General features: G+C 43.0%; 2 protein-coding genes across 2 annotated transcripts in view; one reads left to right on the top strand and one right to left on the bottom strand.

Moving 5' to 3' along the window:
• Positions 1–25,797, top strand: part of SYN3 (synapsin III) — a 1,181,147-nt gene that overhangs the window by 577,631 nt on the left and 577,719 nt on the right. The window contains exon 6 of the mRNA XM_086953619.1: positions 10,401–10,490. Coding sequence (XP_086809745.1) covers positions 10,401–10,490 — 90 coding nt within the window. The remainder of the gene's footprint in view (positions 1–10,400; positions 10,491–25,797) is intronic.
• TIMP3 (TIMP metallopeptidase inhibitor 3) overlaps positions 19,860–25,797 on the bottom strand; it is a 57,725-nt gene continuing 51,787 nt past the window's right edge. The window contains exon 5 of the mRNA XM_086953011.1: positions 19,860–24,260. Within this exon, the coding sequence (XP_086809137.1) occupies positions 24,063–24,260 (198 nt within the window). The 3' untranslated portion in view covers positions 19,860–24,062. The remainder of the gene's footprint in view (positions 24,261–25,797) is intronic.

Below are 25,797 nucleotides of genomic sequence, written 5' to 3' on the forward strand. Positions count from 1 at the left end.
ATTGGCAATCTCTTTTACGGAGGTTCGAATCTGTGATCTGTCTGAGTGATGTGGTATGTGCGTTGATCTGGCGAGCTACCTTACTTGGGTTCAAGTGTGCAACCTGCAGATTAAAGTGGTAGATTGAGCTTGTGGGGGCAAGGCGCCGGCTGCAGTCACATTGGGTGAGATTGGTACGGTGGCTGCAAGGTTCATGTGGATCTATGGCGCAGGTATTTTAACCCACTGAGCTCCCACACGCTGTGCGGGTAAGGAAAGAATCAGATATTACATTGACTGGCTTTGAAAAATTGAGTAATGTAACATGACTGCGCATTTGCAATGGTGGTAAAAAGGCCTTTTTAGGAGCAGGCTTGCACGCAGGATTTAGAAGTATTGCGTGGTTAATAAAGAGTATTATATTTTCATGTATGAATTTCTGCTTTCAGAAGAGTAAACTCGTTCTATGTAGAGCACACTCTGTACCTCACCTCTGAATGGGAGATGTGGTGACCTTAGGGCTTCCAGTGTTGCACTGGTGGTGTTACAGCGTCTGGCTTTATAGATCACTTGTGCATATTTCTGAAGTTTAATAAACAGTTGTTTTTTTAATACAAGTTCAAAAATGTATCATAGTTATGCGTACATTCCAGTTATATTATACTTTATTCTCCTGCATATTCTTTTAAATCTGTATTTTCACAGGGGGGGGGCAGGTTTATAGGACCCTTACAATATGGAGGGAGTTCAGGATATAGGAGTCTATGTTCCATTAACAATTGACAGTGTCCACTGGCACAGAGGAACTCTATGGTCAAAACGGAGAAGGTATGCCCTTTCCCACTGAGCCCAAAGGACCCATTAGACCCCAAGGGCACACGCACTGAATTCTGCTTGATATTGGACCTTCATTGCCAACCACAGACTGAAGCCCATCTCCTGGACTCAATCTTGTTCAATATCCAGTTGAACTCTGTAGTATTCTATAGTTGTGCACAAAATAAACACACTTGTGGTTGTACATCTGCTTTAACCGTACATTAGTGCTCTGGCCAGATCATGTGCCGGCAGCATGCAGTGGAATTAATTGTAATTCATACCTTACAGCAGAGGTCTTCAAACTTTTGGATGCCGAGACCCCCCTGTCAACATTTTTAAACGTAAGGACCCCCTCCTGACAAACATTTCTAGAATTTGGTACTCCTCATTATCGATAACCATACACGCCCCCAGTTCCTACAGAAAATAATTTTTACAGTGGGGAAATATTATTTAAAAGTGATTAGCATGTCAAAGGTTTGTGGGTGACAAATCAACAGTAAAAAGTAGTCCACCAGACCATAAAACAGGCCAGCAAGCAACCACAAAAAGCCCACACACTGACCTGCCTGGCCACCCCTTTGGGCACTGCCAGACTGTCCTGTAGGCAGGGCTACTGGAATTATAAGGCAAGGGAGGACCAAATTATGTGGCAGTTTTAAACTTGTACAGGGCGAGCTGTATAAGTGTTTTCCAATGAATGGGAAGCTGCATGCATTTGTGCTTGCTGCAGACAATATTTGTGGTTAGAGCACAGAAATTAACAGTAAAAACAGTTCATCAGACCATACAACAGGTGACTAAGCGGCAAAAAAATAAAAACGTCCACACACCGACCTGATTGGCCATCCCTTTGGGCACTGCCAGCCAGCCCTAAAGGCAGGGCTACTGGAATTATGAGACAGGGGAGGGCCAAATTATGCAGGAGGGTTGATTGAGTTGTGTGGTAAGAAAATTTAAATAATGCTATGTGATGCAGCATATTTTGGGATAGTATTGCTTCATTATTTTGACATTTTTTAAAAAGGGTAACACTAAGCAGAGATTTCACCTCATCAGTACCAGTTTATAACCAAAGTACAGCAATAAACAAGAGAAAGGTGTCAAGTCATCCTTTGTGAAGGGCTTTCCACTCTACAGTGTTGCCACATTAGAGGCTCACCTTCCCCTGGCCGGGAGCAGCACGGGTCCCTTAACACCCTGGCGGTCTTGTGCAGAGTTAAGCAGTTCGCACACACATCTTTCCTCCCAGCCCGTCCCCTTTATCCCTCTCTCCCTTTGCAGGCCATTTTCTTTCACCCCTTTTTATAACTTCTGAACTCTCCCCATCTCCCCATTCAACCTCTCACTGCACCTTTAATTATCTCTCGCTGTTCCGTTTTTTCAATCCCCTCTTCTCTAACAGTCTCTCCTATTTATCTCATGGCCTCCCTGGCCCCGCCTCCTCTCTCAACCCTTATCACTTCTCATTCACTTCAAGTCTCTCCCTTCAAATTTGTGTCCTATGTATTTGTGTCTTACATTTCTACAGTCCTGCCATTCATTGTTTCCATCTCTCCTTTGTTCGTCCACACCTTCTTGAACTGACGTTCCTCTCTCCTGTTACCTCAGCACCTACCCCAGTACTCCCTCTATTCACCTTTCGCAGCTCTCCCTCACCCACCTCGCAACAAATTCTCTTTATACCTCATGGATCACCTCTCAGCTATCTTCTCTCACCCGTTAATGGTAGCTCTCCCCTCTTTCTTCACTTTTCTCTGACACTCACCTCTCCTCTTGTGTTTCCGCAATTCCTTTGCCACTTCACAATTCTCTTCCTCCCTGACCTCTCAAATTGAATTCTCTGACTCCCTTGCTTCCCTCCTCACTTCTCTCCTCTGTCTTCTCTCATCTGTCTTCTCCCATCCCGTCTCCTCTCACCCTCATCTCTCCTCACCTCTCACATCTTTCCCTCTCACCCCACCCACGTCTCTCATCTTGCCTCTCCTCACTTCTCTCACATCATCCACCCCTTCTCTCCAGTCCCCGCTCACACCTGCATCACGCCTCTCACCTCTAGCGCCACACCTCTCTCCTTGGCTCCCAATCGGCCTCATATACCGCCATCTCCCGTCAGTTAAAGTATGTCCGGCCCTGTCTTTCAATACCCAATAATCACACACAGACAGTACCTTGTCAGTCCAGGCTCCTCTCCTTCATCCCTACAGTGTTATCCCCCCTTCAAACCCTCTTCCGGCCCAACCAAGCACACTGCCCTTCTGTCAGCTGCATGATGGCAGTGCCTTTTATAAAGGGGAAAGAGCACCTGCAGCCTTTACCACAGCCGCACTGGCCCAACCATGCCTTGGAAAGAAAGTAAAAGGCACACCCATAGCACACAACATTTGACGCATCTGGTTGTATTCCCCGCTTTTTCATATGTTGAATACTCAATGATAATACATGGCTGAGTTTTGTTAAGAATGGCTAGTTTTGTGTTCAAAAAACCTTTTTTGTTTGAAAAGATTGTTCTTTCCGGTGGCGCAGGTGGGAGTGTGATTGCCTGCCCTGGGAATTTTAAAGCTCAGATGGAAGTGACAGATTGAAAAGCATGTGGGATAACATTGCAATATAAGTTGAATAACAGACATCAGTAAATGAAACACGTGCTATTTACCAAATGTAACTGGCTTGGTAGATGCCACAACAGTGCACAGTGGGGTTTTAAGGTGTGTAGGCAGTTGTCGGGGAGAACTGAGTTGATTATGGTAATTGATAACAGTAAGTTCCCTGCACAGGTGCGTAACGCCCATTTGGCTCAAAGGGCTTCAGCTCGCCCTCACCCTCGTGTGTGTCAGCCCGGACTAGGACAACTTCCCGGACACACACACACAGACAGTTTTTGCCGTCTCACTGCAGCCTCACCCGAGTACTTCACAGGTCTTTAAGAGACCATTTACATGTTAACAAGGCTTTGCTGATCACTTCTTACACCCCTTCTAGAGCCCCTACATCTCCAATCTACCAATTGCTAAAAGAATTACACCCCTCGAAGATTTTATTAGCCCCCCCCCCCACTCCTGAAACTTGACTCTAGTTGCGTCTCTGGCCCTGCATACACACTAACAGGGAAGCAAGTACACAGAGAAGTGTTTCCGTTCGCACCTAGTGCATTTACCTCTGGAGTCTGTTCCTTCGCTTTTGTTAAGATTAGCACATTTTGTCTTCGAAAAAAACCTTTTATTTGAAAAGATTGGTCTTTCCGGTGATGCAGGTGCGAGTCTGACGGCCTCCCCCCTTCCTCCCCCTGCAACTCCACCTCACTCCAGAGCCCGGGACAGCCTATGTGAGCTGTCCTCAAGCCAAAACGAAGGTCAGAGTTCGGCAACAATTTACAGCGAGGGCACAGCAGAGGACTTTCAAAGACAGCATTGGGGAAAGGCGTGCGAAAATAAAGAAGTGCTTTGTATTCCAGTTCCAGGCAGAAGTGCAACTGGGAATGCGCGACCCCCTATCTATGACACCACGCCCCCCCTGGGGGTCGCGCCCCACAGATTGAAGACCCCTGCCTTACAGTGAGTCATTTCATAGCAAGCATGGGTCTCTTCCATACCAAAGTGCACAGGAGAATGGTGTCTGCTCACAGTATTCCTGGAAAGACACAAAAAACGCCCCCTCCCCTGCTCTTAATGCGCCAGGCCCTCGCTGTGCGATGTGGCACTGGGTTCTAGAAAGCTAGGTTTACCAGTCACTGCTCTCCAGGTTCTGGGCAGCAGCATGTGCGTTACTGTTGGAATTCAGCGGCAACGGTGGTGCAGGAGTGCCAGCCAAGGTAGGCACTGTGCCAGCAGAATGCAAACTTAAACTTCCAATTATATTTGCTTCTATAGTGCACACTGCAGAATTGAATTGATTGTAGGCGCTTCAGAGAGCTTTAATCTGGGGTTAGGGGTCACGGTTACCATAACTGACCCAGAGCTTGAGGCTGCAAAATGAACACTAACCAATATGCTATTCAATTCTATGTGGAATAAGTAGGCATTTTACTCTGTTGGGCCAACTTGAATGCCACTTTATCTCACATAGGCACTGGCTCAGTAGACAGATCCAACCATTATTAAAATGAATTGTGGTTAATTGCATTTTAGAATGGCTCATTCATGAGGCCTTGGAACTGACAATAGTTTGAGGGGAGGCAGCGGTCTGTTTCTGTTTAGCAAAGTGGCTCCCAAAAGTCTTGAAAATGCACCATTTGCCCACTCATTTTTCCAAAATGTCTCGGGGGGAAGAACCCCCCCCCGAACCCTCCTTAGATTGTTCAGGCACGCTCGCTCGCACAGTGTGATCCACCACAAATTTTACGCTCTACCACTTTCAAATGTCACCAGCCACCACTGCACTCTACAAAGTGTAGTTCCTTTCTTAATGACTGGATAGTTGAATTAGAAGGCAATTGAAATAATGTTCTCAAGCTGTAACTTTCCAGGTTGTTCCGTTTCTATCTGTATCCAATGCAAACAGTCTCGCTCCATAGAGAGCTCGAGGGATATTTTTCCATTGAAAGTTCTAATCAGTGGAATGGAAGAGCACCCCATGTATGTTTTTTTTAATCAAACCTCTTTCGAGCAAATACAAATTATTTAGTTTAATTCAAATCTTGAAGCGAAAACATTAATCCTAGTTATTTATAAAGGCATCTTGTTCTAATTTCGTCCTACCCAACAAGCAGTATACTTTTTTCCCATCCTTTTTTTGTTGCAAGGGTCAAACCTTTTCTTTTACCCCTTTTTCCGTACTGATTACCAACCTCTCCTGCAACAATATTGTTTTAAAACATGTAATTTTCTCTGAAGGCCTACTTAACACTAATCCACAATTATTAAACTCTCAGGATAGAGAAGACAAGCAATATTTTGAGTGGCATTTTTAGGGGAAGAGCAGGGGTATTTGAAGGGAGTAGGTAGTTCAGCAAGGTACAGGCTGAAGAAAGTTGGGGTCCCAGCACACACCCAGCTTTAAACCCTTGAACCACTCAATGCAATAGGGCAGTATCCCCTTGGGATCACTTCTTACCTAGACCTATTTTTTTTAATGCTATGTCCATATTGTGGCCTATAAACGTATATGGCCCCCTTATCTCTCTCTTTCTCCCATCGTGTTTCCCAGGCAACTAAATGAAAAGCAGATTGCAAATAGCAAAACAGCTTAATGATCGGCACACCCCAAGTGCTTCCTAGACAACGCTTCACAAAACAAAACAGTGGTCCAAAGTGGAGTCATTGGGTGATAATCTTGATTGGACTGAATTGCATGCAGCAAAAAAGCAGAGCTCCTGTATCATTAATAGCTGGGTGGAATTGTTTCAATGAGAAATAAGGGGGGCTTTAAGCTCTTTCCTTTCAGAAAGAAACTGAAGTTACTTCTCATTTCCATGTTCAGGACAGCTGTACGGTTAATATCATTTGGATGAGAGCAAAACACCCTTTCAAGGAAATAGTTGGGCCTTATGACGGCCACTCTCGCAGAAATCATTAGAATAAAAATATTTAGCAATAATCGTTTAAAAAATAATAATAATATAACAGTTTTTGTGTAAACAGAGGAACACAGCATTCCACCATCAGCAGCATTAAAGATTGACCATCATATGTAAAGCCAGTCTATGTCAGATTGACCTGGACCACCCGCATGTGGCATGTCAGCAATCCACCCACACCCACGGGTACCTCTTGGTAAGCCACACAGTGGTGTAGAACTTTTAAAACAGGAGTTATAATCTTCGATATGATTCCCAAGTGGACCATTTTTTGACACAATTTTTCATTCATGGAATAGCTTGGGTCTTTTGTAATGTATATACCCATATATCTAAACCCTTCCACCACTATTGGCATGCCACAGTCGTCCGCCAGTTTTGGTATTCCACCCATAAGTGGGTATATTTGGGAGGTATGTCAGTTTATGGCATAACCCAAGTATTCGCAGAAGTTTTGCAATATTTGCATTATTCTAGACACTGTTCGTTCAGGGTCTGCCACGTAAAGCAGCCCATCATCTGTATACAGAGATATTCTATCATCCCAGGCATTGTCCCACCTCAACACTCTGATCAGCAGATCCTGGCACGAGGGCCTCTAGAACCAAAGTAAAAATCATGGGCAGTAGTGAGCATCCCTGCCTAGTGTCCCTGCTCAGTTCAAATATATTTGATTGTGCTCCATTAACCCTGACCCTGGCCAGCTGGGGGATATACAGAAGCCTGATCCATTTCTTATACTGTGGACCAAAGCCCAATCGATCCAGGACTGCAAACATGTCCAATGAGGCGTCCAATGACATCACCAGTGTTTGTTCCCTTGCAGTACCTTAGGCATCTCAGTACCCTCTACTGTCAATGGAGGTTTAGCCTCATTCTTCTGCTTGGCATGAAGCTCGACTGGTCAGGATGGATCAGGGACATTATCACCCGCTTCAACCGAGTTGCCAACGGGTGGAGGAATATGACCTCAGCATTTAACAACGATATAGGCCTATACGATTTTACAATAATCATAAATAGTCGTTGTGACAAACTATGGAACACGATATTAGAAGGAGCTTCCTCCACCACTTACCAACGGGGTCAGGGAGGTCCCACAGCACCCTGGCGCTGGTCAGGGCACAGACCGCCGTGCTCCCTGTTGACACCACAAGGAAGAGGAGGCGCACCAGTAGTCGGTGGCACAGTGTGCCTCTGTGGTCTTTTTCCCTAAAACAGTTGTCGATGTGGGCACCATCCCTATGGCCTTTAAGTGCATCCCTTCGAATTGGAAAGTTTTTGAGACAGCGTTCCCACCACGTGAATCTGAAGTTGACCAGGCAGGGCGAGGATGAGGGGGTCATGGGCGGGAAAGAGAGAGTAAAAGAGCGAGAGAGAGAGAGCTGGCTGCCATTTTCACAGCGGTCCTCAGGCAGCATCAGTTTCCAGGTACAACAGCTCGACGGCCTTCAACAAATGGGCTCCAACGAGCGAGGGGGGGGGGCCTGTAGGGTGTGCAAATACCACTCTGAATCATGGCTGCATCTCCTGTGCTGCTGCCCGGCACTAGCAGCCCCAAGAAGGTCCCTCCTGAAACCCTTTTTCTTAAAATGGGGTGCTAGGACGTGCTGGGAGGCCTCGACCTTGTGCTTTTCATCTCAAGTGCTCGCAAGGTTTGGTAAATTTGTGAGACTTTTGGACAGTCTTCTATTACCTCCCTTGGCCACCATGCTTCCTCCCCCTCAAAGACTCATTACAGACTTTTTCCGTCCTTTGGCCCAGTACCATTTGTTTTAATTATTTTTATCAGGCTAAGCACAGCAAAACGTTCATACAGGCAACTATAACGCTGTTCTTTCAATAAGCATACCGGTCTTTAAGCCTGGGAAATTGTTTTTTAGCCCTGTTTTTATATGATAAATGTGCTAAAAGCTAAACTTTATAACTGAGCTAAAGTAGATTTTGTATAGCAATGGTTTTAAGTAACTGTGCTAAATTAATAACTTGAAACTACAGGAAACTACAACAGGAGAGTGAGCCATTTAAAGGGAAAGGGAATCAGAAGGGTGGGAAAAGGGAAAAAAATCCATCACTGGAGCATTGAAAGAGTAGGGGAGACGGAACCCAATCAGTGAATTGAGAAGCACCTTACTGAAGAGACATAACTATGCATAAGAGAAGAGCTCAAGCGGCTTTGGATGAGGACGGCAAAAGAGTGTCTCCCGAAGATAAACAAACACAACTTTATTTTCTCCTCGGTGTATCTCCTGAGTCACAAATATCGGCGAAGACTTTAGATTCTGGCCTGCCCTAATCTCCGGACTTCCATATATTTGGATGTAAGACAACCCTGAGTGCAAAAGACAGGGCTATGTGGAAATACTTCTATTCTGTGGAGTATATAGTACTTGATATCTGGTAGCATAGCACAGTCACACTCTTATATTAGCTTGTGTGGAATTTTGAAACGAGGCCCGCCCCTCACTTTCGCTAGAGAAAGAAAGCATAAAGCTTAATGCAGATATCAAATGTAAATCCGCATTGCGAATGTGGTGATTTATTTGACGAGGGATGACTGGTACATGTGCCATCACCATTGGGTCAATAAGGAGAAGTTTTGAAAAAATAAAAAAAATAGAATTAAGGCTTGCAATACTGATTAGTCGGGAAGCAGCGTTTACAATGCTTTGGTTACCACGCAGGTAGGTAACAACGCGGTTGTTACAACGACCGCGTTGTTACCACACATGGCTTTACAGCGTGCAACACCTAAATCCTAACACATTCCCTGCTGTTGCACTAACTGGAGTAGGAATAGTAATTTATGCTATTCCTAAATCCATGCGATGTAACGCCACACATGGTAACAACGCGGTCATTTTGTAACGACCGCGTTGTAACCTACTGCGTGGTATTTGCTTGTGATGTAACATCATCCATTCTGATTAGGCATGTTCAAAATCATCTCTGTTTTCATGAAATTTAGAAAAGTTGCAAAATAATGTGTGAAATTTCGTTTTTAGGATGAAATATGTGAAGCTATAAAACGACTCTTTTATATAAGCGTGTACTTCGCATTCAAAAACTGTTGTGAGACCCCAGCAGGACAGTGGTTCGAGCTGAAAAGGTCTCCTGGGCAGAACTATTTTATACCAACGCGCATGCAATGTACTAATACACATTTCTGGATAGTTTGCAAATTTCCCATAACTTGAAATTAGGAAATTAAGCGAAAGCCACTGACAGAATTAAAAATTTCAACAAAATACGCATGCAACTCCAGTGTGTTGCTGTTTAAGAGGTTTTATCAGTCAAACTTGAACATGGATATTTCATCACACTGCTGATTGTATTTAAAAATGCCCCTGAGATCAGATGAAAGAAGAGGGTTGAGATATTTTAAAACCTATTTGTTGATAACAAAGGAGCATGGCCTCGGATCAAAGAAACGCAGCAATATTTGACGATTTATGCTATTCAAAGTGTCTGCAGCATTTATTGTTGTAATGAGAATGAGGACCATGGTTTATTAGTGAATATTAATCATCTCTATTGATGTAAAATGATATGTTTATTTTTAAACATCTTTATATCATATGTTCAAAGTTTCATTTTACATAAAGAGCTAGGTTTAAAGTAGTTTGTATTTATAAATATGTATTATTGTGGTGTGGGGATGAATTTTAGAATAATTTCTCAATTAACTAGGGCTATAGAGTTTACTGTACATTGGAGAACTTTAAAGTAAGAATTTTCTGTTAGCCTATCTGACACGCAAACACAGTGTACTTGGTGACCTTTGCTCCCTATTCAAACCATCATGTGCCATTTTATTTTATACATTTATTTATTTACTTGAGTTTTATATAGCGCCAACTAGACCAGAGGGTATCGAAGCACTTTACAACGCTTAGCATTGATAGAAGGACTCACAGTTGACGCAGTGTAATGTGTCTCGCTCTCTTGTCGCCACAACTGCAGATGTTCTGGTGCACCGCCTCAGGTGCAACCACTGAGGATGTGACCAGATGTGGCTTGAATTTCACATCTCTTGTCCTGTTTGAGATCCATTGTGACAGACTTTCCTTTTTGTCATCTCCTCCAGTTCTCCCAGCTCATTAAAATCCTCCAGACCCTGGGTCCAGAGAAGTTCCCGCTGGTGGACCAGTCGTTCTTCCCCAGCCACCGGCAAATGGTAAGCGCTGAAGTCTTCTTATTTTGCAGTTTGAAAGCCAGGAGGGGCACCTCAGAGCCGCTGGTCTAGGAAATGTTACCTTAAAGCCATGTCCTTTGCAAAAGATGAGAGCTAGGACCAATGCTCTAAACTGTGACTGCTGGCATTCAAAACAAAGCATGAAATGTGCAACTTCTCTCTATCAATGTTGGCATACTCCGCTGACTCTCCAGAAAGTGAATGGTCAAGTCTATAATGTGTCCACAGAATGGTACTGGTTGTAAGGATAACAAGAAAAAAACAAGTCTCCACTCACGTCTCACCTCATTACACCCCTTAAGTCTACTCACTTACAGGGTGCTTGTATATAGGAAGAGACTGACTTAAAAGTGTATGTAGAGCGCGTTCTGTAGCATTGTTAAATCAGGTGGAGGCACGTGATGGCACGTATATGCGTCACTTCCGGAGGGGCAGGTATATCCCCACATAATGGTAGTATTTGTCGTGTGAGGGCAGGTGAGCTGCGTTGTAGGGTATAGGGAGGCTATTGTGGCCCCTGTTTCCGCAGGCACCCCAGCATTTCTGTTCTCTCCTCCCACCAGCGACATCTGGCCTATGCAGTTCCCCGTAGAGTATATGCAATAGGCATTTTTGTTAAGATCCGTAAGCGCACTGACATGTCTTTAATTTTGCAAATAAAACATATTACTAAGAAGCAAATAAAGTGTTTAATAGATCTAACTTACTTGATGTATCTTCGAACCATCACTGGTTAATTCACATGTATTTTAGTTAATCCAGCCCTGTTTAGTAATTTCACACCTTGTCGAGTGTGTGCCTTTCCACCTAAACCCGTATAAAAGATGCAGAGGCCAATTCACAAAGACCCTCCACAGTCATGGCGGGGGCTCTGCACTCCTGGCAGGACCTCCGCACTAAAGTTACTCCTTGTGGAGTGCAGGGCCCCCATCACAAGTGGGGGTTCCCTGCCAGGAGTGCGGAACCCCCTTGTGAATCGGCCCCGATGTTTTCGGAAAATAAGCAAGAGCTTTTTGCAGTTGTTTACTGAGCAAACTGCACTAGTGTGGCATCTGATTTAGCTTTTTGCACATTCTGTTTAGGCAGACTGTATGTCAGTCTTCTTGCTGAATTTTAGTTTGGTTCTGGCTGCTTGCTTACTTTGGAGGTAGACCTTATGTTGATCCTCTTGCATTATTTGAATTTGGCGTATTATAAATGCTAATTTCCCACTCATTGACTAACGATCTTTTTGTCTTCCGTAAAAATCTTAATTTCAATAAACCATCATGGTTTTAACTTGAATTCCAGTCTTGTGAAGGTTTTGATTGGCACTAGGTCGTACAAAGATATTCTATGTCTTATGAAGACTCAGAGAGTCCCTATTGTGCACATCAACCCTGAAATCATCTAGAGTGTTGTTATTGGGATTATTAAAGTGTATTATCATTGCATGCCAGAACAGATCACACATCATTGGATTTTGATTTTCCCTCCTGTTGTAGGCTGAGGGGGGTTCCCTAGTTCAAGTAGGCAGGTCACTTCTGTGGCTTCTCTTATGGTTCACCCACAGCCTTCAAAGTGGGGGAGATAGGTATTGCCAGAAGTGAAGGATTTAGAGCAGGTGTTGGAAGTTTGTCCCTGAACAGGATTTTTGGGATAGCTAGGGGCATCAGCAAAGGTATTGGTCTTAAGATTTTCTATCTGCTTTCTGTTACGGAAGCCATAGCAATTATATTGTTAATAGTACAAGCTTGGCCTACTGGAAAGAAGGAATAAGGGTGTACAATCACACATTTATTAATATAAAAAATTTGATCAATCTCTGATAGGGGAGGTGTGGTAATTGTGTAAGCTCAAAAATAGAAGTTGTCTGGAAGAAAAATGCCATGCAGTGATTGAGATGTGAACAGTCATGTACACCTTGAGGTTCAGAAATGTTGACTAAAACGTTTACCATAAGCCATTTGAATATTGGTTCTATCTGCAAACTTATTTTGCTTTATGCTAATTTACATTGCAATTAACGAACATGTCATGATGTTTAACCATAGCCACTTTGTCTGTCTATGTTATACTAGGCCTGCACGGTATTAACGTTTCTGATGTATTGAGCCTCCTTGTCATGTTGGCTCTCATAAGTGAGGATTTACGAATGACTAATTAACCATCTTAGGAAGGTATCTTGTCTGTCTTTTCAAGGTATCCTCTGTTCATCTCATGAAAAAAAGCTAACACCTGCTGAAATTCCCACTGTCTGCATTTTCGGTTACTCCCACGTGTGTCTTTCCTATTGCTGCTTATGAGCTGAGCTGAAAATGTAGCAAAGCGGGTAAATTGTGGGAGGAGTTAACCTGGAACTGCGAAGCGCTGTCTCACTCAGTGCTTCTTTGTATGTTGAGCCTATCAGATACCAACGCTGTCTGGTTATGAAAGACGTATTGTGAGCTTACCAAGAACATACAGAGGCTTGCAGCCCACCCATTGCTTACCGTTATTTGGCTTTAACGGCACTCTCATTTGCCTACTGCCTGTTTAATTACTTTTTGCCCTCCCCCCACCCAGTTCTTTGTTCTGTTACACATCCTTCCAGCTTTTAATCTTCTATCCACAATCCCCGCTCTTAAGTCTTTGAATTGCCCTCAGCTCACTGTTCCCAGACATTTTTATCTTGCTTTGCCATCTTTTATTTTAACCACTTTTTGAGAATGTTTGCTATTTGCTCACCACATTATTCCTTTTAAGTTAATGTAAGAGTTATTATGGTATTTAACTAACCAGGCATTTTTTCTTCATTATCAAGTCTTCCTTTGATGTGCAAGTTTCACCTTCATGGCTCCATAAAGGTGTGAAGTAATGCTCCTGTTAAGTTTTCGTTCTCATGGTGCTGTGCGCCATTCAGTCTCCTATGCCACGCTTTGCTACACCAATTTCACTACTTTCCCATGCATTAGCTTCAGAAGGGCACAACTGTGCCAAGACGTTTGCTTTCTACTAGCCATGTATTTTTTTGCAGTCTTGAATTCCAGTAGAAAGTTTGTCACCTGTCGGAATTCCAGTGTTTGACTCACTGGATTCCATTCTTGTTGATGTTGGAATTCTGCTTGTTCCCTTGTGGATTATAAGTGAAGTACAAACATGCGTAACACCTATACATGCAGCTCAATTGAAGTTAACTGAGTACCATTGTCAGTATCCCTGTGAAAAAGTTCATCAAGAACTGGAATGAGTAGTAATGTTATGCATAAAGACGCTTTTTACCCACTTGGATAAGGCATCATACATAACAGCAGCCATTCTTTCCTACACAGGCAATGACAAAAATGATCCAATGAAATCCAAACAAACCTTCTCCAATACATGTGCCCCAGTACTCACATGTTGTTCATGTTCCAATGATTTCATAAGGACCTGACTGGCCGTAGTGGGCACTGGGCGGTTCCCCAGTGGGCCACCAGGGTGGGGGCCGGTTTTGGGCCCCTGGGAGCCGTTTTTGTAACCGGCGGCCGGCAGTATCGGCCTCCTGTAACAAAATCATCTGAAACCATCAGTAGCAAACAGGTCGGCTGCACCTCCCCCCACCCCCTATTCCCCTCCGGGGTCAGCCGAGCAGTTTGCCAGGGACGGTTTCGGTTCCCAGTCCAGTCCTGGATCTCATACCCCCTTTAAAAACATTGTTCTGCTTTCTTGCAGTCATGACATACCATGACCCAACCGTAAACCTGTCCGTCCATGGCTGGCCACCAAAACCTTTTTCACAACAATAATTAATCATCTACTTTGACAAAAGGACATGCCCTGAATAGAGCAAATCTTTCTCCGCACACCATCCCCTTAACAAGTCTGGCCACCGCTATCAACTTTCATCCTCTTAATGACATTCAATCAATCACTACTGGAAACAACACAGTTAACCAACCAGTAGTGCCATCCATACCTCCAACAACTTCTGTGGTTTCAAATTCACAACCATCATTAATCTCATCCGGCAACCTTGATAAACAGTGCACTGTACTGTTTCTTCAACCAGTGACATATTCCACCTTACAATCCTACTCAAGAAACTATACAGCAAGCCTAACCCGTCAACCCGAACAGTTTTCAGTCCCACCAGAGGTCAATAGTCAACGAAGTGGCTTGTGATCTGACCATAAGATCATCGTACTACCCCTCACAAAAGTTTGTAAGTAGTTCACAGTCCACCCAGAGGCCAGAGACTCCCACTCTCTAACTGAATAGTTCCTCTCCACATCAGACGATGGACGTGAGGCAAATGCCACAGTTTACTCAACTCCATCGTGTACGTGAGACAACACTGCCCCTAAATCCACTCCACTGGCATCAACTGTGAGAATTACTCACATTGATTTGTACTTTGTATTTACCTAACACACAGCCATATTCATCAACCTGAATTGCGCTCGCAAATGGCCAGATTCTGAGAATCTGGCCATTTGCAAGTGCGATTTTTGCATTTGGGATTCATCATCCCAAATGCAAAAATCGCTATTTGCGAAATCGCATATTTGCGAGGAATTGGATTTAAGGAATCTCTAATAGAGATTCCTTAAATCCAATTCATCACCCTATTTGAAATTGCGAATTCGCAATATTTGGTCGCAATTTACAACGAAATCTGACTTCGTGGTAAATTGCGAAAAAAGAGTAAAAAGCACTTTAGTGCATTTTTTTCTTTTGCATGTTACACACACACATGTCCTCTGGACATGTGTGTGCGCAACACCTATTCAAATGTGCATTTGAGGGGTGCTACAGGGTGTCCTTTGGACACCCCTGGCACCCTTCAAATCGCAATCTTATTTGCGATTAGCAAATTGCTAATCGCAAATAAGGAATACTCCCCATTCATTCCTATGGGCCTTTTGGCCCATAGGAATGAATGGGGAGTTTTTCCTTATTTGCGATTAGCAATTTGCTAATCGCAAATAAGGAATCAGTAGGAATCGCAATAATTTTTGCTAATCCTACATGAATCCCGTTTTGCGAGTCCTTAATAGCGAATCGCTATAATTCGCTATTAGGGCCTCCAAAACGGGAGATTGATGAATATGGCTGAAGGTTTATTGATTATTGTTTGATAATAATTTGATGATTTTGAATCTGTACACCTTTTAACCTGTAATAAACCTTCATGGTTAGAAAACGCAACCACTCTGCCTTCCTTGTGGAGCCTAATGTTCTTCACGTTATTTAAATATATTGAATTAATGCCTAGACTTAATTGTGGATTGTGCCCTGAAGTTGCACGAAAAAAAGCGCTCCCATAAAATTCAATAGGCTCCCATGTGGTTTAGCTTTGGTGACCGGTGTTTTTTTTAAAGATTTTTGTCTGGAATCTTGACCGGAGTTAAGAAGGTTGTTTTCTTCCAAGACGACATTCTGGTCTTTGGTTAATCTATGGCTTCACACAATAATACCTTGCAGCAAGTTTTGCATAAGATTCTGGAATCTGGCTTGACCCTCCGTAAAGACATGTGTAGTTCCTTTTGCAGCAAGTTGAATACTTAGGGTACCTAATTATGGGTGATGGATTTAAGCCCAAACTAAATTTGATGCGTATGATTGTCAGTGCTGCCATACCGGAGTCATTTATGGAGTTGGAGGATTACTTCTCCGTGTTTGTGCATAATTTAACAAATAAGGCAGAACCCTACGGATACTTCTCAAGAAAGGAAGAACAAATTAGTTAGGAGACAGTCAACAGGAGGCATTGTCAGAAATTGCCCATGCAGGTATCTTATTTCAGTTTCAGACAGACTTGAAGACATACCATATGCAAGAGAACAAAATTAGTATAAGAATGTCTTTACAGAATAGTTAAGTACATCAGTGCTCCCCTAAAGATGTAGCACTCTAGACTGCAGCAAGTTGTTTCGAAGTGGCCAAAAGCATGTATTCATTATGTCTGAACTGTATTCTACTTTGGACTACCATAAATCACACAATTATAGTAATTGCTACAACTACACATGGTTCTGATAAAACACCCCAATCAGGTTAAGGCGCACAAAGACTATCTGAGCTCATTACTTTCTCAGGATCGTTCACAATGAAGCTTCTCTAAACTTCCTTCAAACTTAGGGGCATATTATCAAGACAGGAGATAAAATTATCGCCATTGGAGCAGCAGAAAACTGCAGTTAAAATGACGATAATGGGCTTGATAATATGCTCTATGGAATTCCAATTGAAGCCCATGTTAAAAGCATGCGTTGTGATGTCATACATCCTGTTACCCACCAGTCTGGAGTTGGGCTGCGATTCTGACTGGCGTGAGCACGAAAGGTGGTACAGGGAGCACAAAGTTTGCCCGTGCCCCTTAGGTAGCCTTACCTTCTTTAGCAGACTGCGCCTCCCCGGTGTGTGCAAATATCCAGAGAAAGCAGAGGACAATCCAGTGGGGTTGCTGCCCACTGAGGGGGACCATGGTGGAGGACCGGTGAAACTATTTAATGTAACTAACGTGCATGTAAAGCACTTTAACACACTTTGGGTCACATTAACTCTGTATAACAAGTACGCGAGTGATGCGCGCGCGCGCCACAGCGAGACCTGTGGTTTCAATTATCTCACCTGTGTCTGGGCACGATAATTGAAACCACATGGCGGCCGTGCGGGAAATCACAAGCAATAGGCCGTGCTTGGCCAATTGCATGCAGTCTTTGTTAAAAAGACGCGCGCAAAGGCCAATAGCCTGGGGCAAAAGTAAAAGCACACGCTCGTATGTGGAGTGATTTTTGAAAGCCCTTACATAAAGTCGAGCAGAGTAACGCATGCACGCTGCACTAGGCTCAACCTAAAAACGTATATTTGCATTTCTCATATCCGATCCTGCAGCAGCACAGTTGCATGTCCCATACATCACAATAGACCAGATGCAGGCCGTAATAGAGGTCAATTAGAGAAATACATTCTTCTGATTATTTTTTTTTTAAATCTCCCACTTTCCTCTTCTTAAATGTTGGCATTTATGCCACAGAATGCTCCTCCCCCGACTGCGTAGAGCCTGTTCTGATCCTGGGACCCTCTTAAGCCCCACTCAAGTCCCTGTCTTCCCCACTCTACACATTTCGCATTGGCTCCTCACGCTCCTAATTACCACCTTCGTAGAGAAGGTGGAAAATGGGGACAGAAAGGTAACCAAATTGGAGATAACTATACAAAAAGCACCCAGGACTGCCAGGTCGCCATCGTTATTCCACATTCTAGGGATTCAAACTTGTAATTTCAGTGCAGGTGCTTCAGTCACTGCTGCACTATGAGACTCTTGATCGGACCAGTATGTTACCTACAGTACCATGAAGCCTTCACTTTAGTGGAATTAACAAGTAACCAATAACGTAGGGCCAGATTCACAGAATGAACTTAAGACTCATTCCTAAACTTACTACTATTTTGGTATTCACAGAATGCACTTATTACTTTTGCCATTTACAGAATGAACTTACTACTTCTGGTATTCACAGAAGTTAGGATTTTGTCTTAAGTCTGTCTTACGTCTGTCTTAAGTCTGTCTTAAGTTTGTCTTAAGACTAACTTAAGACAAAATCCTAACTTCTGTGAATACCAAAAGTAGTAAGTTCATTCTGTGAATGCCAAAAGTAGTAAGTGCATTCTGTGAATTCCAAAATAGTAGTAAGTTTATGATTGAGTCTTGAGTTCATTCTGTGAATCGGGCCCAAACCATTTACATGGGTGACTTTAGCATCTGTTTCTGTGGGTGATCAATGTGTTGGGTCGGTGATGACAATTGTTAACATAACATGCATTCAGAGGGGACAATGGCCCCGCGACAAACCAGGCTGTGCAGCGGGGATCAAAGAAAACCTGTTTCTACCATTAAAGACTGACCAGGTGTTAAAAGGAATTTTTTGTAATTTATAGGAATACCTATTACATGGTTTGGATATCATTGTTTGCTGTGAGAAAGTTTAATTTCCAGGCTCCTGGGAGGTCGGGCCCTAGTTTGACACTTCACAAAAAGGTGCTTGGGTATATGTCCTATCACTATTGCAGGCCATGTGGTCTGACTTATCATTGTCCGATATATCCACTAGTTTTAGAGGTTTTTAATCATATCAAGGGCACACTGTAATAAAAGGACACTTTTGGCTATACCCTTAGATATCATCTGGACCCCTGTATTGTCCTGCTTCAGAGAATATCCAGATTTGGTTGAGTCCACTGAAGTGGCACAGTCCTACATCAGTGTGGGGGCCGCCTATGATGAAGCATGACACGAGAAGTTGTGGGTGAGGCGACTCCTTAAGCATCTTGTTTGATGTAGGACATTGTAAGGGACATGGTCCTGGGCTTCAATAGTGATAGGACATATACCCAAGCACCTTTTTGTGAAGTGTGGTATAATAGGAGGGTGTGCTTGAGCAAGTCTTTTCCATCCATCTCTCACTCTGTGTTGAGACTAGTTTGTGGCAATGAGGGCGGAGGACACCACGGTAACATTATAACTTATGATGCCATCTGCCCAACCCCGTGATTTCAAGGCCATTGTGAAACGAGCAGAGGTTAGCCTAACTGGAGCCATTTTAGGCAGAGGGAAAGACAAGTTCACACAAAGAGCTAAGAATACTGCACCATCTCTGTTGCATAGGTTATGTTATGGGCATTGCGACCAGGATATACCATTGGGAGAATGTGTACTGTGCATTTATCGCAGTCCAGTAACTTTCACATGGTTCCAGTGTTACCCGAAACCCGACTCCGCTTGTTAGAATGGATTAAAATCTGTTCTCTTCATACTCTTGGTTCTGTGGCTACGTCCAATTGAATGCGATATAAGTCTGGAGATGTGTTGTTTAAGGGCTAGAACCAGAGTGCTTTGTCACTCGCTTAACCATATTTTAAGTTGCAGGAAAAGACACCCTTAAAGACGATTTGCTGTTTCTATGCGTTATGCACAGAAAGAGCACACTACGAGGAGATATTAATAAATTCTCCTCATAGCACCATCCTAAGACCAGTTTTAAACTAGCCTTAGTTTTTTGTGCTGCTCCATCCATGTAAATATGGGGCAGCATGAAAAAACAATGGGTGTTGCGGCAGAACGCCCACTGCAACACACATTGCACACCCCTTTTAAGCTAAGTGGAGCGTGAAAGGGGGCCTTATTTACAAGCCGGTGTTCAGCCATGTTAAGTGGCTTAACGCCGCTTTGTAAATATGGAGAATTGGATATCACCACCAGAACGTCACTAAAGGTGACGTGACAATATTCCCTTGTAAATATGCCCCTTGGTGTGGTAGCTTGCCAATCTGGCATATGGAGCATTTCTGGTGCTTCACCTTGTTCTAGCTGTTGGCACATTTCAGAAAATGACACAAAGACTCCTCTTTAAAATAAGAAAAATGTAGTTTAATAAAAAATATATACATATTTTATTTACATAAACAAATGGAAAAAAACATCAGTGGATTCAAAATCAAGACAATACTCTGCATTTTCGCCAGTGAGAGAGAAATAAAAAAAGGGGGGGTGATAAACCTTACCCCAGCTTAATTAATATGTTTGCGTTATATTTAAAACAATGTCTATTAAAAGTGTGGACTAGTTGAACTAGCTCTTCAAAAGAAAAACATCTAGTTAAACTAGCTTCTCAAAAACTTCTGACTGTACAAAATTCCTTCCTAAGGCAGTATAAACTGTCTCCTCAAAAATAGTGTGAACTTTAAAAATCATATCTGAAAAGATTCATTATATAAACTATCTTCAGATGCTCTTGTCTGCTTTTTCAAGGCACGTGCTTGACTAGCCTAGTCGAACTAGCGCCTTAAAAGAGGATTGATTGCTAAGTTGAACAGTCAATAAGGTTAAGTAAACTTTTGCAGACTTTCTTTTCAGGTCTGAGGTCTGGACACAATCTTCATGTACTTTACCAAGGGGAGCAGGAAAGGGCAACTCACAGAAACTTACATTCCTACTTTGAGTATCAGGCAATCTTTATTTCAATGGCTACTCATTTTCCTAAAGAAAGCGGGCACATACTTGTGCCTCTCTTCTGTCCTGAATCTTTCAAATTACACTGAATATAGGAGAAAATACTCCAAACTTTGAGTACTTATTCCATTACACGGATTTTTCACAATATCAGTAGTGGTGTTTGAGCAACAGGCAGAGGGAGCCATGTTGGCCAGGTCTGTAGAACCATGGCCAGCGAGCCCATGCCTGTGACTGATCATCCATTTGGGCTAAATTGCATACCTGTTGGATATACAGAAACCTAGGCTAGTTAAATGCCCATCACAGTGGTGCACCAGTTGTGTCACACTACACATGTTCTACCTTGGAGGGGAAAAAGGCAACAAAGAATGCTCATTTCTTTTTAGAACAGTTTTTTGGAACCTTACAACCTGTACTTTTGCTCTCAACATAGTGGCATATTCATATATGTGTAGATGGGAAACATCCTTTACAACGCAACTTTTACCACGCAGTGCTATTACAACGCAGGTTTTACAACGAAAACCATTACAACGATTGCGCTGGGGGGCGCTCTAGGATAGGGAATAGATTTAATTTACTATCCAACACCTTCCCTAGTGTCCACGGGTACTGGAGTTGGAATAGTAAATTAAACTATTCACTATCCAGCATCCCAAAGCGCTATGCGTTGTAATGGTATGCGTAGTAAAACCTGCGTTGTAACAGCATGCGTGGTAAAAGCATGCGTTGTAGCGTCATACATCCATGTGTAGATTTGGTTAGGGGCATTTCCTGTCCCGGTGCCTTGTTTCTGGAGGAATGACAATCAAGAATTATCCACATGATTTGATTTTCAGGTGCCATTTTTCTTCAGACGGTACTGCACATTTAAGACCTTGTCCTTGTATGAACAGAACAAAAGTTGCTGAGCATGAATTTATTATTGACTGAGTGGACAACATATACTGGTGACCGCAGTGTCGCATCTATAGAATGTCTCAGACGCCTTATTAAACCAGATTAGCCCAAAGGCCACATTTTGTTTCTGGCTCACTTGGAATGCAAAGTCACAGGACTAAAATTACAGGAAAAGAATTGAAGATCACTTACACCCAGATGACTTGGGTGACTGGTTATCTTTTCTCCCACACCAAAAGGGTTTAGTCATATCAATCAATCATAAGTGTGTCAATGTACTTCAAAATATTTTTAAAGGAATAATTTACAATATACAAATACTCAGATCTGTAGAAGATGAAAATGTCCTTAAATTATATGTGCAGCAATCGAATATTGGCGCTACAGACAGTGACAACATTTTGTAATTAGAAACATGCTGTGCAAATTATCAGAACACCATTAAGCCCCCATGTGTCAAATTTGTGTCTTTCTCCTTATAATTTGATGTTTCTCCATGGCAGTTGTCTGTTATGAGAAAAAATAACTTGTCAGAATACAAACACGTTTCAATCACCTGCAATTGAAATAAACAAGTCATTTAGAGTAATAGGCAATGCAAAAATAACTTGCGTATTTGGAACCCTCACAACAAGTCTTCTTTTGCGTTGCAGGCACTACAGCTTGTTATAGTAGCCTTATGTTTGACCTTATAGTATTTTTGCCAAAACATTTAAAATTGGCTCCCAAACATTGCTTGTCCCTCCTTTTCCCACCTCTATGCCTTAAAAATAAAAAAATTTAAACAGCACGCCCTAATAAGACTGTTAACTGCTCATTTTTTTCATATACTCTTTCACAACCTAAAAAATATGCCCTCACATTGTGAGATTTGCATCATACTTCCCCCTCACAGGTTTTATATTCAAAAGTAGCCCCCCGTACTGTGGTTTAATCGCTTCCCACTTACTGTTCAGTCATATAAAAACATTAAGTAGCCCCTGGCACTGTGGATTCCCCTGCGGTCCTCGTCTCACGCAAGGACCACCCCTTTAGGTTTGCGTTCGACACCTCCTTCCCAGCTGCCGGATTATACCCAGGCCCATCTCCAATGGCCCTTCCCCCCCCTCCAAGTATATTTAGCATTCTTTCTGCAAGTCATGCAAAGCTGGTAAGGCTGAAGGGGCAGTCAACACATTGTTACGTCAGGCGAGACCTCACCATCGTTTGAGAGGCCAATCCAGATATCAGTACTAAACTGGAAGAAGGGAATGACAGGAGGGAAATGGTACATATATTAACTCTCCCGTGATCATAAAAATAATATTTAATTATAATAATTTGGGTATTTATAATAATATAAAGCACTCAAAACTGTTTAAATATTATTTTGCCCCTCCCCCGCATTATAAATGATACGCAGTGCATCTGCCACAAAATAATAAAAGACTGAGTTGACCTTCTTAGAATTTTAAGCTGATCTCTCTTCTGCTTGGACTGGCATTGCCCAACAGAACCTACGACAGGAGCGGTGTCCTGGATTCTCTTCAGTTAGAGTGGTAAATAGCTCACATGTGCCTTTTACCTTGTCAGAACCAGCAGCATTCAGAACAAATTGCTCTTAAGCTCTTAGCTGCGTCGAACGTTCAGCACCAAGTGCTGAACGTTCAAATAACGAGCGCTGGCCCGTCGGCCAACGGTCGTGCGCAACACTGGCAAGGTAGTGCTCGCGACGACCGTTGGCCGACGGCAGCGCTTAAGGGGTTAATAGTCATCTTATAGAAAAGCCATGCCTTTCCATAGCTTGCCAGCAGTGCCCCTATAAGTGAATCTTGCATCCAATTGAGCAGCACAGCACTCCTTAACTAGAAGGCCTAGATTGGCCAATCCGCCACTCTGGCCTTTCCCGATTGGCTTGTAGCAGTTTGGATGGGCGGCCATGACCCAACAATGCCATCAAGACCCTATTCTAGTCCTGTCCTCCTTCAGTGTGGGTTGGTTTGAACAGTTTTGCCACGGCTGATTTTGGTTTCCAGCCCTTTTAACAGCACCAACTGGGGAATGCAAAACCCAAAAAGAAGAATCTTGTTGGCTGCAGAGAGCAAGAGGCCTATTGGAAAGTTATCTGTCCCATAAACCAGATCTGCTTCTAAACGACTAACAAGCAAGACACCCCACTGGTCAGTCACCACACAGTTTTGTGGAATTGTTAATAAAAAAAGGCAGTTTTCAAGGACAAGTTAGTGTTTTTTTTCTTCAATATGTGCCTAGAAAGACTCAATAGCCACTCAGTCTGCTTTGGAGACGTGCACAAGGGGAAAGCAGTGTTCAGTCCCAAACCCCAAATAACAAGCAATCGGATACAAAACACACAAGGCTCTTTCGGATCCTTCTCTCCTTCGGAAACTGTAGTCGACAGCAATCGTAGACAGCACTTCTCTAGGCCGGCCAACCCTTCTTCAGGCCCCCACCGGCCAAAAAGGTGTCTTTTCACAGTCTGAGTCTTTCACACTGGGGGGATTCGGGGTGATACCAGGAAATGCAGTAAGTGATGTACGAAAAATAAAGGTTGAAATAGACTTTCGCTGTTTTCTTTAAGTGTTCAAAGTGCTAAAAATTGTTGCAAGAAACCAGAGGACTTAATTTCATTGCTGCTGCATACATTGCAGCTATATCAGAATTACTGTCCAATGAGGCGGCGCAGCGGGCAGGCGCGCTCACGGGTCTGTAGCGTTGATGATGGTCTTGTCGGGAGGCGCCCAACCCCGGTACCAGCTGCAGTAGCCCTCCTTCTGCTTGATGCAAGCGTAGTGCTTGGACTGGTAGCCGGGGTAGCCAAAGTTGGACAGCATGTCGGTCCAGAGACACTCGTTCTTGGAGGTTATGAAGCAGGGCAAGTAATAGCAGGGCTTAATCTGGAACGAAAGACACAAGGGAAGGTTCCCACTGTTTTTTAATTTGCATTTTATGAATGGTGATTACCAAGCTAGCAAGAAGTATGGTGAACAGCAACATGGAAAATAAATATATTGTAATATTCAACAGATAACCTAAATTTTTACTTGTTGATTTCACACCAAATACCACCACTACAACCCAGAGTCTTCAAAAAAAAAATTTAGGATATATACGATTTACCAATGTACAATAAACCAACTAATATAGATTATTCACAGTTACAAAACATTAACGCCAACAGATTATCCTATCTAATGATACTTAGAAATATATATATATATATATTTTTTTTTAATGAAGTTGATTATAACAGGACCTGTAAAATGCCATCTGTCCTTGCCCCGTACACTATGAGCTACACAGTAAGCATGGGCAAATTTTGCGAATCTGGCGTTCGCGAATTTTGCGAATTTGCGAACTCGCAATCCGCAAAATCCGCGAATTCTCGCGAATTTGCGGATTTTTTTTGTGTTTGCAAGGATTTCTGCCAGTTCGCAAGGATTTCTGACAGTTCGCGAGGGTTTTGTAACAGTTCGCAATCGCGAACTTACATGTCGGCTCGCAACGGTCACGATTATGTTGTATCTACGTCTGGTTCATCATCACAGGTTCCCAGCACCCTCTGTTTCACCCCTGCCACCCTCTGTTTTACCCATGCCACCCTCTGGTACATCAATGCCTTATGCCACCCTCTGGTTCATCATCACTGTAGATTATGGGGGGAAAAAGCAAGCACACCTGCCTGCTTCAACTGACATGAATTAATTTGGGGTTGATTTATTAATGTGTCACTGTTTTAAAATTCCAGTCTGGCACCTGCATCCTTATCTGTAATTTGCTTTCTGTTGCAGTGCAAATTTTTTTTCCAGGACCTTTGTGGCCTACTTGTAGCTATTCTATGAGCCTGCTGTGAGGGTCAGAGCAGGGTCATACAATTGTTGCAACTAGCAACTGAACAATTGTTGCAACTAGCAACTGAAGTTTGGAAGGGCCCTTGTCAGGAAGCACTACAGGGAACGGTTACTAATGATGAGTTTGAACTTTTGAACCTGCTTTCACTTTTGCAAAACTCGTTTTTCTGCAGAGCAGCATTACAGCAACTTTAATGCCCCACCAAGCTTATATGAGAAAGTTGATTTCTAATCCACAAGTTATCCAAAGAAAATCAAAAGGCCTCAAATCTAAAAAAAGTGCAGGCAAATGTCAACCTGAGGAGTTATTCTGATAAAAATCATCATTTTCAGAAGGTCTATGCTGCTTGCTAGTAGATTTCTTGTGCGGAATTGCAATTTTTGTAATTTCGCGAGTGCGAGATTGTTGCTGCCCGCCGCACCTACATGTTCGCAATTGCGAACTTACACCGCAAAGAAAAAAAATCCGCTGCGTGCGAATTTGCGGATTTTGCGGGAAATTCGCAAATCTCGCGGATTGCGAATTTACCGAAAATCCGCAAAATCCGCGAGCGTAACGGATTTTCCGCCCATGCTTACTACA

Source organism: Lissotriton vulgaris, chromosome 1_2 (genome assembly GCF_964263255.1).
Source record: "Lissotriton vulgaris chromosome 1_2, aLisVul1.2, whole genome shotgun sequence".
Lineage (NCBI taxonomy): Eukaryota > Metazoa > Chordata > Amphibia > Caudata > Salamandridae > Lissotriton > Lissotriton vulgaris.